Raw genomic sequence first — 21,150 nt, 5'->3', positions numbered from 1 at the left:
GATAGCAAGCTACTCCAAGTGGACCTAAGTGGGAGAGTCCAGCGTGCAAGGTGAGTTCCATTTTTAAAAAAATCCTCAGGCCTGGACTAAAAGCCAAAATGAGATTAAACCTTAATTATCAAGAACCCAGTTTGAGTACGTGATGGCAGCTAGGCATTTAGGTTTCTTTACATTAATTGTTTGCCATTGTCTAAATGCACGAGGGAGGCCCCCTGGTTCCAGGGCAAGCACTCACCCAGCACATGCAGAGGCTGGAAGAGGCGCGCTGGCGTCCCGCAGCCCCTCTGCACCTAGGCTCTTGAGCCTACGGTTCCTTGTTCATAAAATGGGAACACGGCCCACCTCATAAAGTGAAGATTAAATGAGAGAGCACATACAAAGTGGCAACTATGCTGTAAGTGCTTGCCAAATGGAGACAGGATTATGTTTCCAAGGCTTATATTTCAATAAAAGGATTTCTTTACTTTTCCTTTTTAAAAAAATTTTTTTTAAAGGTGAATTACAACTGTATAACAGTTTCTCTGTGCTATGAGGACATCTTCCAAGTGGCAACTCATACAAACTGGAAGTAAAATGTACAACAGTGGTTGCAGATTGCAGTTGTGGGGCTAGCCCTGAAAAGGGAGCCGGAAAAATGCTGGGGACAGTGCCACCTACACTCCCGAGAGAGGCCGGGAGGGGCTGGGAGTGAGGACCCGTAACGGCTACAGGAAAGCCCCTCAGCCAGCAATGTGGGCAGAGGCTGGGACACCTGGCTTTATAAAGGCAGCTGAGTCCAGAGGTAAAAGTCCTGTGGCTTTCCAGTGGCAGTGGGTTCCCTGGAGAGGGAGGATGTGAGAAGAAGGGGTAACTTCAACTGCCAAACCCTTTGAGCAATCGGTATTACACTGAGGACCAAGCAAACCCTGCTGAGCCAGGGAAAGGCCAGGCTGCATGGCGAAGTTGATACGGGACCCTTACAGGTCCTGAGGGATGGGACAGAGACCAGCACCTAGGGACCACACAGGAGAGTTCTGCCTTGTGACAGAAGGTTCAAAATTGGAAGGGGTCTCCCTGGAAGGAGAGCCTCCTGTCGTTCATTGTCTAGCCATCACACCTGGGTGTTTCCGCCGCACCCTGAGGTAGGAAGGGATAGCCTGCCCACCGGAATGGATCGCACTCCACCAAGGGTCAGGGGATAATGGTCTGTGGAGGCTGATTCAAATGCTCTGTTCTCAGGGCCAGTACAGAATTTGTGAAGTTTAATGAATTATTCTTAAGGTAATAACACACTCAATTCAACTAGCACTTATTGAGCCCCTATATCCCAGGCACTGGATGTTTTCTTCCATGCCTTTTAATAAAAAACATGCACTGTAATCATGCTGATATATTCCAAGGAGACTGCCATTTCAGAGACTTGGTATGCTCACCCCTCTATGTCAAGGCCTTCTGGCACCCATAAAAGTAAAACAAACATCCCCTTCCCCAAATGCTATTTTAGAGATGATTCAAGTTTCATATGGGTACTGGATTAGATAAATGTTAATTTTAAAAAATTATTTATTTTTATTGATATAAATTTTATATTCATATATCATGCAATCACCCAAAGTGTACAATCAATAGTTCGCAATATCATCATATAGCTGTGCATTTATCATCACAATTGACTTTTTTCTTTTTTGTGAAACATAACATATATACAGAAAAGCGATAAATTTCAAAGCACAGCACAATTAGTTGTAGAACAGATTTCGGAGTTTGGTATGGGTTACAATTCCACAATTTCAGGTTTTTACTTCTAGCTGCTCTAAGATACTGGAGACTAAAAGAAATATCAATATAATGATTCAGCACTCATACTCATTTGTTAAACCCTATCTTCTCTGTGCAACTCCACCATCACCTTTGACCTTTCTCCCACTCTTTAGGGATATTTGGGCTATGCCCATTCTAACTTTTTCAAGTTGGAAGGGGCTGTTGACAATACAGGATAGGGGGATGGAACTAGCTGATGTTCTGGAGAGGCTGGGCCTCTGCATTTCAGGACTTATCTGGTCCAGGGACCCATTTGGAGGTTGTAGGTTTCAGAAATTAACTTCCTTTTTACTCTAGAATTCCACGTTTCTATGTTCAACAATTAATATGAAAGATTGGAAAAGGCAGCAGAAGACTTCTAAAATATGGTCAATGTTATTTTTACTTTTTTAAAAAATCACAAATTACCTGGCTCCTCCAAAATATCCATCCTCTAGCTTTCTAATTGTGGAAAGAACTGCAGAATGAATGTCTGAGCCATCATTTGCTGAGGGGAGAAAAAAAACAACAACAATGAGTTGGCTTCCTTAATCTGGCAATCAGTTTTTAGGGGGGGCATGAACCTAAATGTTTTAATGAGCACAGTCTAATTAATACACTTATGGCACAGAAGACTTCTGAGATAAGAACCGGAATTCTAAGAACCTCCTCCAGTACTTAGCTCTTTCCATGGGAGCCACATTAAAACTTTGGAAAGGGCCCAAATCAACAGTGGGGCATGAATCAGCCAGATCAAATTCCCGAAGTTACTGAGCATGGTGTGGGTGATGGGGAAGGTGAGCGTGGGTCTGCCCGTCATCCGCCAGCAGGTACACAGGTAGGCCAGCTCAATCCTCAGCATCTCCACGATCATCTCGTTGTCCAGGGCCAGGTAAAAGTGATGCTGGTCAGTGAACTGAAAGTAAAAACAGAACAGGTAAAAGGCCAGCCTTCCTTTTTCTTGAGACAGCATAAGCTGTCATCAGTGGCAACACAAATCCTTGTATTTTGTGTCAGGTAAAAGGCTCAGTCCTGGCTCTAATCCTTCAGCTTGACCATGGGGCTGCTGTCCTCCCCATCAGACCAATCAATCTGTCATGGGCTGAGGAGCTAGCGCTTCATTAGTGAGGAAGGGAAAGGCGTGTTCCTAGATTTATTTTCAGCTACTCAGAAGGGGATTTAAGCACCTTTTCTGACACCACTGTCTCTGAAAGCAAATCAATAACTCCTTAATTCCTACTCTTTCCAGGGCTGCTAGGTTTGGAAATGATTTTGAAGCAAGAGAGCAGGTAAGATGTAGAGACAGTGTTATACCTGCCCGAAGACGTTTTTAATGCGAACTAAAGGGACTGTGGCCTGATGTCGATGAAACTCAAATTGTTCTCTTGGCCCCTGGACAAGTCCACGCACCGCTGCAGGACTGAAGCTCCTTAACAAGGGATATAACTCACAAGTGAAGTGAGAAGCATGGATGAAGATGAAAAAGAACAACCTAGGGCTACCGACCCAAGACCCCACAGACAATCAGGTGCCCAGGTTAAGTGGAGACTGCGCCCCACATTGAAAGTGCAAGCCTGCCATTTGTCTTTCTGGCTGCCCACATGAAAGGAAAGTGTTGGGTGTGTACTTCACGGGACTAACGATCTTGGGAACAAAAACTTAAAGGAAAGCTCCATAATCAGAAGGCTAAGCGTGTATTCAGTATTCCTGTATGGGGGTTGAGGCCTGAAAAACAGTTCAGCTGTGTGCTACACAGAGGGTAAGACAACAGCCCATAGAAAGATGTGGGAGTATTGCAATTGGGGGCACAAGGGCTGCAGGTCAGGAGCCACATCACTAAGAAATTTGTAAAGCTGTGTGGATTTCACAAATACTCTTGCCTGGAACTGATGGCACCCTCGATTCAAGTTAACAAACATTTATTGAGCTCTGAGGATATCTTATCTTATATGTCTCTACTAAACATGCAAAATTCTGTCACATTCAAAGGAGAAAACCCCACCGGACAGAAAAGATAGTTTAACCAAAGGATGAATGCTTGTTGATTTGTTGCTGGCCAGCGACTCTCACCTGGGGTGTAAAAGTAAAGATTTGGTTCCTAATCACATATAGTTTAGATGTTCCAAGGACACCAATGTGCCGATATGGTCGCCCACTCAACTTCATGTTCTTATTCCGTCCTATTTGAAAAACAAGAGAAATTGGAGTTAGAGCAAATCTGGTAACAACAAATCCAGAGACTCAGGCTAAGGTTGGGGTTATTTTTATGTCAGACGACCCACTTTGGAGTCCGGGTTTTTCTCATTTCATAGTCCTGCTTTAAAATGGAGACTATGCTAAACAAAAATAAACAAATCCCATGCCCATTCTTTCCATGCACATATGTGAATGGTACCTGGTCCAACATCCACATGGAAGGCCTTTATTAATGTTTAATTTATTTATCATTGAGCCACAATCCTAAACAGATTTTTTTTTAAGATAAAGAGTGTGTCTTCCCATTTTTAATAGGTAAATGAGCATTTTCTGATACTATAGATAACAATTGGACATGTTATAAAGACACAAATGGCTGTCTCAGTTGTGCATTTTCAAAATTGAGCTCTTTATTTTGCAACAGATCTGGTTAACCACGGCACCATGTACTGATCAGATGTGAGAAGAACATGTTAGTTTACCCATCCCTCTTCATGCCCGAAGTGGTGAAACTACCTGCTTTGGTGTTCTATCCAATTCTTTAAAATTTACACACATCCTGATCTCCCCCCAGACTCAAACCCTAGAACCAAGTTCTCTCTCACCAAAAATGCCCTGTTATTTCCCCAAACATACCAAGCTTGGCATAGATGTGACTAAGAATCCGCCCTGGTTGGACTCGAATTGGATGGATATCAGCAATACTTTGAATGTTTATCCCGTGTTTCCTCAACAACTCCTTAATGCGTTTGTTTTCTGCCAAAACAGTAACTGCAACAAGATGGAGAGAGAATCTGCATTAGATTGTGACTCTTGTCTTTCACCGATATGCTTTATTGCTCTCTCTTCTTCCTGCCTGTGATACACACACTAGTCTGTTCTCCCATGCACTGGTCAGGTTTGAAAATAATAGCACTCATCCTGGTGCTGTCCTTCCTAGTTCCTCATCCTCTCCCCTCAGCACCCATGCTACATATTGATCAAGGGCCCTCCATGTGCACATACTAGAATCCCACAAGAAACTTGTAGAAATTACCTTCCACAGGTCCCAAGCCAAATTACCCCATGTCAAATGATGTCTTGCCTCCCTTTGGGTCTGCACTTATTCTAAACCTGTCTTGTGTTCTCTTCACGTAACATAGACGGGCCCTCAGGTTAGGAGGGGTAACAGCTCCGTTCAGGAGATGCCAGGAAAAGTCTGTGCCCTGCTCACAAAGGACGGAGACAGGAAGAACAATATGGATGGAGTCTGCTGCAAGGGGATGCTTTTTTTTGGAGGGGGGTCTTCCCTCTTGAGAGAAAGACAAGTAGGCCTGCTAATGGGGATGTTGGTGGCAGGCAGCATGGCCCACCCGGAACCACAAGGCCAGTTCTGCACTACCCTGGACTGGCTAGGGCCCAGCTCTGGTGGATGAGGCTGAGCATCTGGTTCTGCAACAGGTAGGGAGCTCAGAGGGCCTGGGAGGTTAGTGGCCCCACTTGGAGGCCACAGCAGGGATAAACAGGCTATACCTCTGTACCAGTCCTTCTGGCCTTTTTGAGAAGGGACAGTGCTCTGGCAGAGTGATGGAGTCCTGCAGCGGGCCCTGGAGAAAAGGGAGCACTGGCCACAGAGGGGTTAGTGTGGTGTTCAGCTTCAGCAGAGAGCCTGCTGAGAACTGGAGGGGCCAGGACAGCGCTCGGGCCAGAGGAAAGAGCCTCAATTCCTGTTATGGTAGCCTGGGTTTCCAGCATGATCCACACAAATGCCATCGAGGCCTGAATGTTGTCTCCTTCTATTTACACAGCATGTGATTCTTTTCAGAGCATTTTAGTATCCCTTCTCTCATCTGATCATCACCATAGGACCTGTGGGTAAAACACTGCATGCTTCAATGGCCAGTTATGGTTGAACAGGGACTGGCCCCTAATCTCCAGGTCCCGAGCCAAGAGGCAGGGCTGGGTGGGTGGCTTCTCTTAACATCTGTCTCTTCTGAGGCTTCCAATCACATGCGGAAATTCACATTTATCAAAACCAACACAGTGATTACGCTCCATACAGAAGTTACTCTTCTAGAGTAGAGGCTTTGAAAGAGGCCCACGCTCTAAGAGAGCCATAAATAGACAAGTTTCGGCAACTGCACTCACCCTTCCTACATATCAGACCCTCTGATGATTTCTGTTCTGTTCTATTATATGGTAGTTTATGAAATGCTGGTCAGGGCCCATCACCAGGTCCCAGACTGCAGTTTGAAAAGGGTCTTTTAGAGGGTCAACTGGCAGCACAAGCTTTGGTTCAGCACATGGACTGTGTGGTCAGGCTGTCATCAGTCTGTCTGGAAGGCAGAAATGGGTTCACACCTCCAGCCATCACTTGGGGGTCCTTCAGTAAATTAGTTACCCTCTAAGCCTCATGCATGAGAAGGGGTGATAATAATAATCACAATTTTCACCTAATCAGAATGGAGCCACGGGTAGGCAAGCCTGGTGTAGGGCCTGGCACACAGTACTGACCGGGTAACGACCTGTGGAGTGTCTTGCTGTCATGGGCATGCACTGCGAAATAAGTCAGTGGCCCTCAACACTGTCTGGTAACATACTGAGTGTGTATGTCAATCGACATAGAAGCTACAAAAATTATATGGGCCTTGTCCTTAAGAAATTATGTCTAATTTAGAAGAAATAAGGTAGATACACAGCATGCAATGATCGAATATGCCATGTCAGTGCCCTAGGAGTCATGCAAAATGTTACAGAGCTTCCCTGGAGGATCTTGGTGAGAGGAAGAGTGAGAAGAGGAATTGACTAGTCGGGGCGCGCAACAAGGGCCAGGCCTGCTCCAGGATTTCCCCATCTCAGTCCCATTTAATCCTCAAAATAAGGCTGCAAGGAGGATGTGGAGCTCCCCATTCAGCAAATACCAACAAGGCCCAGAGAGGGCAAGTCCCATGGCTTGGTGGAGCCAGAGCCGCAGCAGAACTCAGGCTGTTCGTCCACCTGTGTGGAAGAGGAGCTGGCTGGAAGGGAGGGTGGGCAGGCACAGGCAGGTGAACACATGGGCCTGGAGCTCTGTAAAGGAGGCAGAACTCAAAGGGAGGAGTGAATGAACCCTCATTTGTGTTCTGAGTTTTCACCAGGGTCATGTTCTATTTTTCAAAGAACAATAGTTATAAAAAACAAGGATCAATGAGTTGCTTGTGTCCCAGATGCAATCAAGGTTTAGAGTTAAGAAAACAATTGCTTTGTAGAAATTCAATGAGTGGTTGGGAAGAATATTGTTGCCTTTGGGAGCTACTGAGTTATATAAGGGATTTCACAGAACTGCTGCATAGGAAAGCATATATACACTTTAAAAAAATTCAGTTAAGAAACTAGGGAACAATCTGAATTGTTTTGCAAAGTTAAATATGAATAGTAAACACATTCACAGACCTTGTACTACAACATCAGGCTTGACTGAAGTGGAAAATCTTCTGTTTAAGGGATCAATTTCTCCAGTGGCAAGGAAGCCCTATGGAAAGAGGAGTATTAACATTGTGAAATATTGACACACTAAAATTTCACCTGAAATCTAAGTGTGAAAATGAAATATTCTGGAGCTCAAAACATGCATTTTACTCCTTTAGATTTTTCCAGTGAATTCCCTATTGTCTCTGTTACAGAGTTCAAACTGCCACTGATAAATATATATTATATTCGTGGCCCCTGGACCTGCAGGCTAGTAAAAGACTCCAGCATCTTGTGAGTGTATTAGTCATGGTGACTAATACTTCCTGAGCCCTTTTATGTGTCCTGTCTCAGTTAGGCCTCCTAACTACAAAATGGGGAGGCTGCTACTGTCATCATAGTTTTACAGATGGGGAAACGGAGGTAATGACCACAAGGCAGGACTAGGCCCAGGTTGACGGTTCTGAAACACTAAGCGCCCCTGCCTGCTTGTAAAGGGTGCCCTTTGGTTGAATATGGATTTCCTGGCAGCTTCTATAAATGATCTTGAGCACCACGAGAAGGGACAAAGCATTGTGGGAGGAACTGGACCCAAAGCTGGGCCCAGACTAAGGACTTTACGTTAGAGCAGAGGAAATGGGAGGCAGGTGTGCTGGTTTAAATCGGACCATAGGCCAGAAAAGCCTATGTTCTTTTAATCCAATCTTGTAGGGGCAGACCTATTGCTGGGTGAGATCTTTTGATTAGGTTACTTCCATGGGAGATATGACCCACCCATTCAAGGTGGGTCCTTAATCCTCTTGCTGTAGTCCTTTAAGGGAGAGACATTTTTGGAGAGAGCTCAGAGCTGAGAAGCTAAGAGAAAGAAAACACCCCAGGAGAAGCCAGAAGGATCCACAGGAGCTGAGAGAGCCATTTTAAAACCAACCCAGGAGAAAAGGACCAGCAGACATTACCATGTGCCTTCCCATGTGACAGAGGAACCCCGGATGCCATTGGCCTTTCTTCAGTGAGGGCATCCTCTTGTTGATGCCTATAAATCTGGACATTTTTATGGCCTTAGAACTGTAGAACCTAATAAATCCCTTTTGAAAAAGCCAACCCATTCCTAGTATATTGCATTCCAACAGCTTTAGTAAACTGAAACAGCTGATTATTTTCCCATCTCATGGATATGGACACACAGTTGAAAGGTAGCAAAGAAATGATCAGGTCTGACCTCTTCACTTCAAAGTCGAGAAAACAGGCCCAGAGAGGTTAAGTGACTTGCTAGAAGTCACAGAGCTAGTCAGAGGCAGCCTTGGCTTCCCAAAGGTGACAGACATGCTTTCCAAACTAATAAAGACAAAAGTGTAAGACATGGTCCTTACCCACAAGGACATGGCCATGAAAGTGGAGACTACACATGCCCAAGAAATAATCGCTCCACCTTGGCAACTACAGCTCCTCAAGGCTGCTTCCCTGATGCTAGCTCTACCTTTGATCTTCTTTTATATACTGAGAACCTGGTGGTAGTCTGTCTACCACTTCCTCCCCTGTTTCTAGAGCCTGGCAGGCAACACAAGACCAGGCCAGCTTTAAAGGCTGTGGGCTCTTTTCCCAACAGCCCTCCCCAGGGTTCCAGAGTGCTCATCTGGGCAGGTGCCCCCAGTAAAGGCTAAACCCATCTGATAAACTCACCCACACTTAGGATAGCAGGATTGGGCTTTTAGATGGCTCAAAAGCATTCACGTTTTAAAAGTTTAAGCCTGGGGGCAAATAAATGCTTCACAAAAAAGCATGAGTCAGTGGCTATAGACCTTCTGTGGGGTTTAAGGGGAGTTGTGGGTTGTATGAGGGAACACCTGAGAACCAAATTGACCACAGAAAAACCTGCCTGCTGCCTATTCATTTAGGGAGACCTGTGTGCCTAAGACTATGACAGGGAATAGCTCAGATCTAATAGTATCCTGAATCTGGAATTTTCCACGGATATCCTGAACTGGGCCAGCCCAGAAGCTTCCAGCCTCCTGTGGCATCAACGAACAAGTTCTAGCCACACACCAGGAATGCTGGCAGCAGGGGGATAGAAAGTACTTGGCATGAAGCTGGAACAGAGACGGATTCGTATAAATTATGAACATACAAGTCCAGGAGTAAGCCTCGGGGCCAACATAGTCCAGTTGGCTCTAAAGCCAGACCTGGTGGAGAAACCCTGTGCTCTTCCAGATTCCCTGCACCCAGACTGAGAAGATACCATGCCTCCTTACCTCTGCCAACAGCGAGCTAAGGATGTACAAGGATTGACCCCACAGATGGGGCAGCTTCCCCAAAGGAATTCTGTCCACTGTGTGAGGATTCTTATACTCTTCATCAACCTGGCCAAGAGAGAAAAATCAAAAGAAGGCAGTATGTCAAGGAATAAAAAGACCAAAGGTATCTTATGTTGGGAAATGCATTGAGAATTTATAAAATGGTACCAAATACATCATCTCTCCTTTGATCCTTTGAGAGTGGAAACAGTGGCCTGGAGGCCCAGAAGGTTAAGACCTGGAGTGCCTGGGGACTACAGTTCTAAGTGGTAGACGGTGAACTCTAATCAAGACCCAGTTCCAGGCCAGGGCTCTTCCTACAAGCATCCTAGTGGCCAGAACCACAGAAACAGGCACTGAAAGTCTGGCCTGCCTTCTTTGTGCAAGCTCGGGGCAATAAGATGTTTCCCAACTCATGTTTACACATTTGGATGTACTGTGGGTAAAACAATCTAAAACATCAGCCCAAAGGAGTAGCAGTGCCTCTTCAGGGTGCTAACGCTGGTTTCTTCTTGCCACCAGGAGGTGGCACTATTTGCCGAGGAGAAACAACTGGACTGCTAGATCAGTGATCCTCCTTTTGGGCCTCCATAAACTGGATCAGTCTCACCAAAATACGCTATAGTTTTCTTTTTGATGGATAGTGCTGGCTACACATTGTAAAAGTTAGTCTGCAGGGCAGGCCATGGTGGCTCAGCAGGTAAGAATGCTTGCCTGCCAAGCCCAAGGACCCGGGTTCGATTCCCGGTGCCTGCCCATGTAAAAAAAAAAAAAAAAAAAGTTAGTCTGCAACTCCTCTCCTCTAAACTCCACTCTAACTTTTGCATCTTTATAATATGGGTTGGGGGAAATGTTAGTGGCCACTTTTTTCCTTCAGAAAACATAACTCAACAGAAGGAAATGGAAAACACTTATCCCTTTCCAAAGGGGAAAATTACATGGTAACTGATATTATGTATATCTGAAGCAAATTTTTAATAATTTACAGTAATAGTAAACATTGTAAAAAGCTTAACATGTGTAAATTAAACAGAATTAAGCCTCACTAGTAATCAAATTATCGAACAGGATATAGTGTGAAAGGAGATTCTCCAAAATGAAAGATTAGAGATAAATCTTCATTTTCTTCTTTACATAGTTCCTAGAAGTTTTGTAGTACACAGGATTACTTTCACAATCGGACACCACATTAAGGCTATTTGAAAAAATAATCAATGTCAAGAAAGACAGCAAAGATCAAGACTGAAAAATATTAGATGCAAAGAACAGAAGGCAAACAAGTTGTCTAGGCCCAAAGATGGCCTCCTGCCCTCATCCCACCCACCTCAGCAGCACCTGCCTCCCTCTGGAAGCATCTTTCTGCCCTCCTCTCTCCACTTCCATCCTTCCAAACCAAATGGGGTCCTCAAATGCACCAGACCCTTGCCACCACTGCTCCGGTCTGCCTCCACCTCCCCGACTAGCCCCTCCAAGACCCTCTTTGCCCCACCAGACAGCAAGCTTGCTGAGGTAGCAATGGCGAGGTAACCACCTGTAGGTCTCAGCTCCTTGCCTGGGGCCTTGGTACAGCATAGTGGCTCTACATCTGCCTGTGTGACATACTTTTGTTAGCCTCAAGCAGTCTGGCAGAGCAAGAAGTAAAGGAAGGGGGCTGTATATGGTGATGCCCTACACACGCATGCCCTGCAGAACAAAGGAATGAGGCTTAAACGTAAGCTGTATGCCCTGGCTCGGGACTGTGGCCAGTCTGAGGACAAGGCCCCTTTTCTGACTTGTACAAAGGTGGTGGCACTATCTGTAGGAATCCCCTGAATGGTCTCCACATGCTACTGATATGATGAATGAATATCCCCAGCTGTCATTTGGAAGCAGCCAATGCAAAATGTGGTCAACATAAAAGTGTCCGACATCAGTGCCTGGCACACACACATAAACAGGGTGCAGAAGGAGGTGGATGTTGCAATGTCACACAGAAACCCAAAGGTCAGAGTGAAGTTCAGAAGTAAGAAAGTTGTAGAACATTTTAAATGTGTGTCCAGCATCGTCCAACAGAAAGAAACACCTGACACTCGTGATAGTCACTAAAATGTACTTTTTAGTAGAAAAGGGATGTTTATTCCTCTACCATAAAAATAGGTAAAATGCCCCTGAAGTAATCTATTTTCCTTTGCTCTGCTTTCAGGTCCCAAACAACCTCTGATTACTAATTTTGTTTTGCTAAATGCCTCAATCCCAGAAAAGGAGCAACCTCAAGAAAGAAAGAAGTTACTTAAAAGTGACTCCCCTACCCTCCCATCAGCCCATCAGCCCATCCTCCACCAACACATACACATCCCATAATGTAAATTGAATGCATTTGCAGGAAGTCTAGGTATGTGACATGTAGAGGGAAATACACTTGCAGGTTCTGTGACCTGATCTGTATAGTGAGGGGCAACCATTTCTTTTCCAAAGTTGTGCCCTTGACTCTGGAACAAAATCAGTTCTGAGAGACCTTGTAGGGAGCCCATCGAGATTCTGGAGCCCAGGGTGAAGAGTCCAAGTTGGCAGGGCTGAGTGAGACCACCAGAACAATACAGTGACCTTGAGGGACAGCTCAGTAAGTCCTGTTGTGAACCAGCTTGGCTGCCTAGGCTGCTATAAATTCAAAAGGATGAACTGCTCCTAGTAACATTATTCTATTTCTCAGAGAAACTCAGCTCCTTTCTTTGAATTTCTCATTGGTTTAATTGATTCAATTATCTAATTCACAATAGTTCCTTATAGATGAGATGATGCCAAAAGGAATAAAGTTCAAGTGCCAAACTCCTTGAATATTTCCTTTCTATGCAAAAGTAAAGGGAGGTGCACTATACTACTGCTTTCGGAAGCCCAGTGAGAGCACCTGCTATGCAGATACGCTCCACTGCCTGGAGGTAAAGCACCCATTAGGAGGCCGTGTGGGGTTGTGGGGAGGTCCTGAGTCTGGGATCTGGTGCCAGGGGAAAGCCCAGTGGCTGCCTGGGCTTTGACAGTTCCCATGGCCTCTCTGAGCAGAGCTAGATACATTCAAAGGTCCCTGACAGTCCCGGTCTGTGTGTGTGTGGACCTGATTCAACCACTAAATCCAAGGTGCTGCCTGACAGGTTTCTGCTGGTTACAATCTCCTAGAGATTGCCAATTGTGGGGAAGCCACTGCTCTCTGAAGGCCTTTTCATTCCCCCAAATGCAAAAGTGAAGCTTCAAAGCAACAAGAGTACTGGACGGACAAAGTTTTGAATCAAGAATTTCCTTCTTGATTGCCTTCAGGATTAGTACCAATCCTGCTCAAACTCTTCAAAAAAATTGAAGAGCAGTGTCATGGTTAGGGACAGGTGTCAACTTGGCCAAGTTGTGGTACCTGTTCATCTGATTGGGCAAGTGCTGGCCTATCTGTTGCAATGAGGACATTTCATAGGATTAGGTCATGATCACGTCAGCTACATCCACAGCTGATTCCATTTGTAATCAGCCAAAGGGGAGTGTCTTCTGCAATTAGTGATGCTAAATGCAATCATGGGAAGCCTTTTAAGGAGGACTCAGAGGAGACAGGTTTTCATTCCTGCTTTGGCTGGTGAGCCTCTCCTGTGGAGTTCATCCAGGCCATCCATCGGAGTCATCGGCTTTGCAGCCTGCCCTGTGGATTTTGGACTCTGCGTTCCTACGGTCACGTGAGACACTTTCATAAATTTTATATTTGCAAGTGTTCCCTTTTGATTCTGTTTCTCTAGAGAACCCTAATACATCTTGGTACCAGGAGTGGTTCTTAAGGAACAGAATCTTAAAAATGGGTTTTTATGACTGGACTCAGAGACACTAAGGACTCTGATTCCCGTAATCAGAATGACACTCCCAATCCATGGACTGAGTTGGCAAAGGAGATAGTCAAAATATCATCATTCGATTCTCCTAATGCTTCACTTGTACGAAGCCAGACTCTGGGGGATAATGTTTTTGACACCTTTACAGAGTTTTGTAGAAATAAGAGTTATAGAGATGTTGGTTGGTTGTTAGATACACTGTCTACATTAAAGGGTGAAAGGGATGGGCTTAAGGCTTCAAACGAGAAGCTTAAGCGCCATCTGAAAGATGTAGAGGTTTCTATGAGTATCCTGAAGGAAAATCTTATTTCCTGTAGCCATAGACTTGAGATCTCTGAAAATCAGACTCAGAATCTTATTGTTAGAGTAGCAACTTTACAACGTAAACTGAAATCTCAGTCTTGCATCGTGTCTGCCATTAAAGTGAGGGCATTGATTGGAAAGGAGTGGGACCCTGAAAAATGGGATGGTGACATATGGATTGATAATGATGTTGGGGGTGAGGTTGAAACCCTAGACCATGCTGAGCCTTCTTTAGATAACCCTGTAATAGTCTGCCCTGAGGACATAGCCGCCCCACCTCCAGCCTGCCTTGAGGAATTGGCCACCCAACCTCCTCCTGAAGGGATTAGCTCTAGAGTTATTATTCCTGTTTCACCAGATGAAACTGCAAATGAAAGCCCTGAAGCAAATGGTTTGGAAGATATTTCTAATTCTTTTCATGACCCACCCCCACCACCCCTCATTTCTTCTAGACCTATAACTAGACTAAAGTCCCAACAGGCCCCTAAAGGTGAGGTACAAAGTATCACACATGAGGAGGTACGTTATACTCCAAAAGAACTGTGTGAGTTTTCCAATTTATATAGACAGAAATCAGGGGAATATGGGTGGCAATGGATTTTAAGAGTGTGGGATAATGGTGGGAGGAATATAAGGCTGGATCAGGCTGAATTTATTGATATGGGCCCACTAAGCAGAGATTCTGCATTCAATGTTATAGCTAGAGCAGTTAGAAAAGGTGTTAACAGCTTGTTTGGGTGGTTGGTTGAAACATGGATCAAAAGGTGGCCAACATTACCTGAGGTTGAAATGCCAGAACTGCCCTGGTATAATGTAGATGAGGGGATCCAGAGGCTTAGAGAGATTGGGATGTTAGAGTGGATTTATCATGCAAAGCCTGCTCTTACACCCCAGGAATGTCCAGAGGATGCACCTTTTACCAGAACAGTGAGAAATAAGTTTGTGAGACTAGCACCATCATCCCTCAAGAGCTCTGTGGTTGCACTTCTCTGTAGGTCAGATATTATTGTAGGAACTGCTGTCACTGAGCTGGAATCCTTAAACACAATGGGGATGACAGGATCCCGAGTTGGCAGAAGCCAGGTGGCAGCACTTAATCACCAAAGACAGGGTAGACGAGGCTATTATAATAGACAACAAACTCAAAGGAGGCATCAAAATTATATGACACGCAGAGATTTGTGGCATTGGCTAGTAAATCATGGGGTGCCTAGAAATACAATAGAAGGGCAGTCTACTAAATTCTTGTTGGAGCTGTATAAACAAAAGAGTTCTAGGTCAAGGGAACAGAAGTCTAACCTGAATTACAAAAACACAGAGTCACGGCCCCTTAATCAATTTCCAGACTTGAAACAGTTTACAGACCCTGAGCCCCTTGAATGAAGGGGAGGCCAGGCCCCTATGGGGGAGAAACCTGTTACACTGCCACAAATTTATACTATTAACCTTCCTCTAAGTCTTCCCCAAGGAGACTGACGGCCTTTTACCAGGGTAACTGTGCATTGGGGAAAAGGAAATGATCAGATATTTTGGGGATTATTAGACACTGGTTCAGAAGTGACATTAATTCCAGGGGACCCAAAACGTCACTCTGGACCACCAGTCAGAGTGGGGGCTTATGGAGGCCAGGTGATCAATGGAGTTTTAGCTCAGGTCCGTCTCACAGTGGGTCCAGTGGGCCCCCGGACCCATCCTGTAGTTATTTCCCCAGTTCCGGAATGTATAATTGGCATAGACATACTGAGCAACTGGCAGAATCCCCACGTTGGTTCTCTAACTCGTGCAGTGAGGGCTATTATGGTGGGAAAGGCCAAGTGGAAGCCACTAGAACTGCCCCTACCAAGCAAAATAGTAAATCAAAAGCAATACCGTATTCCTGGAGGGATTGCAGAGATTACTGCCACTCTTAAGGACTTGAAAGATGCAGAGGTGGTGATTCCCACCACATCCCCATTCAACTCTCCTATTTGGCCTGTGCAGAAAACAGATGGGTCTTGGAGAATGACAGTGGATTATCGTAAACTCAACCAGGTGGTAACTCCAATTGCAGCTGCTGTTCCAGTTGTAGTATCATTGCTTGAGCAAATCAATACATCCCCTGGTACCTGGTATGCAGCTATTGATCTGGCAAATGCTTTTTTCTCAATAGCTATTAGTAAGGACCACCAGAAACAGTTTGCTTTCAGCTGGCAAGGTCAGCAATATACTTTCATTGTCCTACCTCAGGGGTATATCAACTCTCCAGCCCTATGTCATAATTTTGTTCGCAGAGACCTTGATCGTTTCTTCCTCCCACAAGACATCACACTGGTCCATTATATTGATGATATCATGTTGATTGGACCTAGTGAGCAAGAAGTAGCAACTACTCTAGATTCACTGGTAAGGCATTTGCGTGTCAGAGGATGGAGATAAAATCAACAAAAATACAGGGACCTTCCACCTCAGTAAAATTTCTAGGTGTCCAGTGGTGTGGGGCATGTCGAGATATCCCTTCTAAGGTGAAGGATAAATTGCTGCATCTGGCCCCTCCCACAACCAAAAAAGAGGCACAACGCCTAGTTGGTCTTTTTGGATTTTGGTGACAACATATTCCTCATTTGGGTGTGCTACTCCGGCCCATTTATCGAGTGACCAGAAAAGCTGCTAATTTTGAGTGGGGACCTGAACAAGAGGAGGCTCTGCAACAGGTCCAGGCTGCTGTGCAAGCTGCTCTGCCACTTGGGCCGTATGATCCAGCAGATCCAATGGTGCTGGAAGTGTCAGTGGCAAATAAAGATGCTGTCTGGAGCCTTTGGCAGGCCCCTATAGGAGAATCACAACGCAGACCCTTAGGATTTTGGAGCAAAGCCTTACCATCTGCTGCAGATAACTACTCTCCTTTTGAGAAACAGCTTTTGGCCTACTACTGGGCCTTAGTAGAGACTGAACGCTTAACCATGGGCCACGAAGTTACCATGAGACCTGAGTTGCCTATCATGAGTTGGGTGTTGTCTGACCCACCAAGCCATAAAGTTGGGCGCGCACAGCAGCACTCTATTGTCAAGTGGAAATGGTATATACGAGATAGAGCCAGAGCAGGTCCTGAAGGCACAAGTAAGTTACATGAAGAAGTGGCACAAATGCCCATGGTTTCCACTCCTGCTGCCACATTACCTTCTCTTTCCCAGACCAGAGCTATGGCCTCTTGGGGAGTTCCTTACAGTGAATTGACTGAGGAAGAGAAAACTCGGGCCTGGTTTACAGATGGTTCAGCATGATATGCAGGTACCACCCGAAAGTGGACAGCTGCAGCATTACAACCCCTTTCTGGGGTGTCTTTGAAGGACAGTGGTGAGGGGAAATCCTCCCAGTGGGCAGAACTTCGAGCAGTGCACCTGGTTGTTCATTTTGCTTGGAAGGAAAACTGGCCAGAGGTGCGTTTGTATACTGACTCATGGGCTGTTGCTAATGGTTTGGCTGGATGGTCAGGGACTTGGAAAGACCATAATTGGAAAATTGGTGACAAAGAGGTCTGGGAAAGAAGTATGTGGATAGACCTTTCTGAGTGGGCAAAAAACATGAAGATATTTGTGTCCCATGTGAATGCACACCAGAGGGTGACTTCAGCAGAGGAAGATTTTAATAATCAAGTGGATAAGATGACCCGTTCTATGGATACCAGTCAGCCTCTTTCCCCAGCAACTCCTGTTATTGCCCAATGGGCTCATGAACAAAGTGGTCATGGTGGTAGGGATGGAGATTATGCATGGGCTCAGCAACATGGACTTCCACTCACCAAGGCTGACCTGGCTACAGCCACTGCTGAGTGCCCCATCTGCCAGCAGCAGAGACCCACACTCAGCCCCCGATATGGCACCATTCCCCGAGGTGACCAGCCAGCTACATGATGGCAGGTTGATTACATTGGACCACTCCCTTCATGGAAGGGGCAGTGATTTGTTCTAATTGGAATAGACACATACTCTGGATATGGGTTTGCTTTCCCTGCACGCAATGCTTCTGCCAAAACTACTATCTGTGGGCTTACAGAATGCCTTATCCATCGTCATGGTATTCCACATAGCATTGCTTTGGATCAAGGAGCACACTTCACAGCAAATGAAGTGCGGGAATGGGCACATGCTCATGGAATTCTCTGGTCTTACCATGTTCCCCATCATCCAGAAGCAGCTGGATTGATAGAATGGTGGAATGGCCTTTTGAAAACTCAATTACGGTGCCAACTAGGTGGCAAAAACTTGAAAGGCTGGGGTAATGTTCTCCAGGAAGCTGTATGCTCTGAATCAGCGTCCGCTGTATGGTGCTGTTTCTCCCATAGCCAGGATCCATGGGTCCAGGAACCAAGGGGTGGAAATGGGTGTGGTGCCACTCACTATTACTACTAGTGATCCACTAGGAAAATTTTTGCTTCCTGTCCCTGCTACCCTGAGTTCTGCTGGTCTACAGGTTTTAGTTCCAAAACGGGGTGTGCTTTCTCCAGGAGAAACAACAGTGATACCACTGAACTGGAAGTTAAGATTGCCACCTGGCCACTTTGGGCTACTTGTGCCTCTGGATCAACACACCAAGAAGGGGATTACATTATTGTCTGGGGTAACTGACCCTGACTATCAGAAGGAAGTAGGACTGCAACTACATAATGGAGGTAAAGAAGAGTTTTCTTGGAATATAGGAGATCCCCTGGGGCGTCTATTAGTACTACCATGCCCTGTGATTAAAATCAATGGAAAACTGCAACAACACAATCCAGGCAGGACCACTAATGGCTCTGAGACTTCAGGAATGAAGGTTCGGGTCACCCCACCAGGCAAAGAACCACGGCCAGCTGAAGTGCTTGCTGAGGGTAAAGGGAACATGGAATGGGTAGTAGTGAAAGAAGGTAGTGATAAATATGAACTTTGACCACGTGATCAATTACAGAAACGAGGACTGTAATGCTGTTTTGTTTGTGTTATACTATTTAAGTGGTAAGATATCAAGTTTAAGAATGAATGTTGCCCAAGGATTTGCACCCAATTCTGGAGAGATTTAATGTGTTTCCAGTTATATGCAGGACAGTTGAGTATTGTCAGGTAAAAGAAAAATGTGTGCTTATTTGTTTTCATTTGGAAATTAAGTATGGTCTAAGGTGATATATATATATATATATATATATCAGTGCCAAGTTGACAAGGGGTGGACTGTCATGGTTAGGACAGGTGTCAACTTGGCCAAGTTGTGGTACCTGTTCATCTGATTGGGCAAGCGCTGGCCTGTCTGTTGCAATGAGGACATTTCATAGGATTAGGTCATGATCACGTCAGCTACATCCACAGCTGATTCCATTTGTAATCAGCCAAAGGGGAGTGTCTTCTGCAATTAGTGATGCTAAATGCAATCATAGGAAGCCTTTTAAGGAGGACTCAGAGGAGACAGGTTTTCATTCCTGCTTTGGCTGGTGAGCCTCTCCTGTGGAGTTCATCCAGGCCATCCATCGGAGTCATCGGCTTTGCAGCCTGCCCTGTGGATTTTGGACTCTGCGTTCCTACGGTCACGTGAGACACTTTCATAAATTTTATATTTGCAAGTGTTCCCTGTTGATTCTGTTTCTCTAGAGAACCCTAACTAATACAAGGAGGGAAAGCTACCTAACTCATTCTATGAAGCCAACATCACCCTCATACCAAAGACAGACAAAGATATTACAAGAAAAGAAAATTACAGACCAGTCTCTCTAATGAATATAGATGCAAAAATCCTCAACAAAATTCTTGCAAATTGAATCCAGTGGCACATTAAAAGAATTATACACCATGACCAAGTAGGATTCATCCCAGGTATACAAGAATGGCTCAACATAAGAAAATCAATTAATGTAATACACCATATCAACAAATCAAAGCAGAAAAACCATACGATCATCTCGATTGATGCAGAAAAGGCATTTGACAAAATTCAACATCCTTTCTTGTTGAAAACACTTGAAGGATAGGAATAGAAAGGAACTTCCTCAACATGATAAAGGGAATATATTAAAAACCCACAGCTAACATCATCCTCAGTGGGGAAAAACTGAAAACTTTCCCCCTAAGATCAGGAACAAGACAAGGATGTCCACTATCACCACTGTTATTCAACATTGTGTTGTAAGTTCTAGCCAGAGCAAGTAGACAAGAAAAAAGAAATACAAGGCACCAAAATTGGAAAGGAAGAAGTAAAACTCTATTTGCAGATGATATGATACTATATGTCGAAAACCCCGAAAAATCCACACCAAAACTACTAGAGCTAGTAAGTGAGTATAGTAAAGTGGCAGGTTACAAGATCAACTATCAAAAATCTGTAGTGTGGGCGGGCCATGGTGGCTCAGCAGGTAAGAGTGCTTGCCTGCCATGCCCGAGGACCTGGGTTCGATTCCCAGCGCCTGCCCATGTAAAAAAAAAAAAAAAAAAAAAGATCTGTAGTGTTTCTATCCACTAGTAATGAACAATCTGAGGGGGAAATCAAGAAAAAAAAATCCATTTACAATTGCAACCAAAAGAACAAAATATTTAGGAATAAATTTAACTAAAGATACAAAAGACCTATACAAAGAAAACTACAAGAAATTGGTAAAAGAAATCACAGAAGATCTAAATAAATGGAAGGGCATACCATGTTCATGGATTGGAAGACTAAAATAGAGTTAAGATGTCAATTCTACCTAAATTGATTTACAGATTCAATGCAATACCAATTAAAATCCCCAAAACTTACTTTTCAGAAATAGAAAAAAAAAAAAAGAATTTCCTTCTTCTGGACATGAGAAGTTTACAGGACAATCTTCCCACCAAAATATATCTGCCACTGTGGCCCAAGTTAGGAAACTGGGGAGAACAGAACTATCTTTGGGCATCTTCTTGGAGCTGACCAGTTTCTCTCTCCCTGATGTGGAAGGTCTTCTAACTGATCATTCAAACCCTAATTTGGGAACTGCTTGAGTCAAAAGAGGAGGCTCACCTGTCCCTGTGTATCCCTCTCTCCCTTCCACCTTCCTAGGGAGATCCTGTCTGGCTGCTGCTTCTGTGGACATGTGTGAAAACATGGTATACAACTATGTTTTGTGCTTTTAAGGGTCAGTTTTACCTGGTGTCAGAGGAAGGCCCTCAACTAATACCTCCTAAGGGCACCCATGGTGAAGCACACATGATGTGTTCACCCAAAGCCATAACTCCTTGTGATACACAGGAACTACTTATGGCTTAAAGCCCAATTCTCCTAGTTAGGCCTAAAAGGGGAATGAAAAACGCTGACTGGCCAATCACCAACTCCCTTAGTTCTAGTGGAGCTGTGCA

At 44.7% G+C, this 21,150-nt stretch overlaps 1 protein-coding gene across 6 annotated transcripts in view; it reads right to left on the bottom strand.

The window, feature by feature from the left end:
• PHKA2 (phosphorylase kinase regulatory subunit alpha 2) overlaps positions 1–21,150 on the bottom strand; it is an 80,456-nt gene that overhangs the window by 22,112 nt on the left and 37,194 nt on the right. For all 6 annotated transcript variants that reach the window (XR_013169328.1, XM_077145074.1, XM_077145075.1 and 3 more), the window contains 6 exons: positions 9,651–9,758; positions 7,387–7,465; positions 4,612–4,746; positions 3,850–3,959; positions 2,551–2,695; positions 2,209–2,287 (listed from right to left, as the gene is read on the bottom strand). Coding sequence is in view for 5 of the 6 variants with exons in the window: in XM_077145074.1 (XP_077001189.1) it covers positions 2,209–2,287; positions 2,551–2,695; positions 3,850–3,959; positions 4,612–4,746; positions 7,387–7,465; positions 9,651–9,758 (656 nt within the window). In the remaining variant the exon portion in view is untranslated. The remainder of the gene's footprint in view (positions 1–2,208; positions 2,288–2,550; positions 2,696–3,849; positions 3,960–4,611; positions 4,747–7,386; positions 7,466–9,650; positions 9,759–21,150) is intronic.

Source organism: Tamandua tetradactyla, chromosome X, assembly GCF_023851605.1.
Source record: "Tamandua tetradactyla isolate mTamTet1 chromosome X, mTamTet1.pri, whole genome shotgun sequence".
NCBI classification, from domain to species: domain Eukaryota; kingdom Metazoa; phylum Chordata; class Mammalia; order Pilosa; family Myrmecophagidae; genus Tamandua; species Tamandua tetradactyla.
Note: the sequence above shows the minus strand (reverse complement) of the source record. Positions and strands in the feature narration are given on the sequence as shown.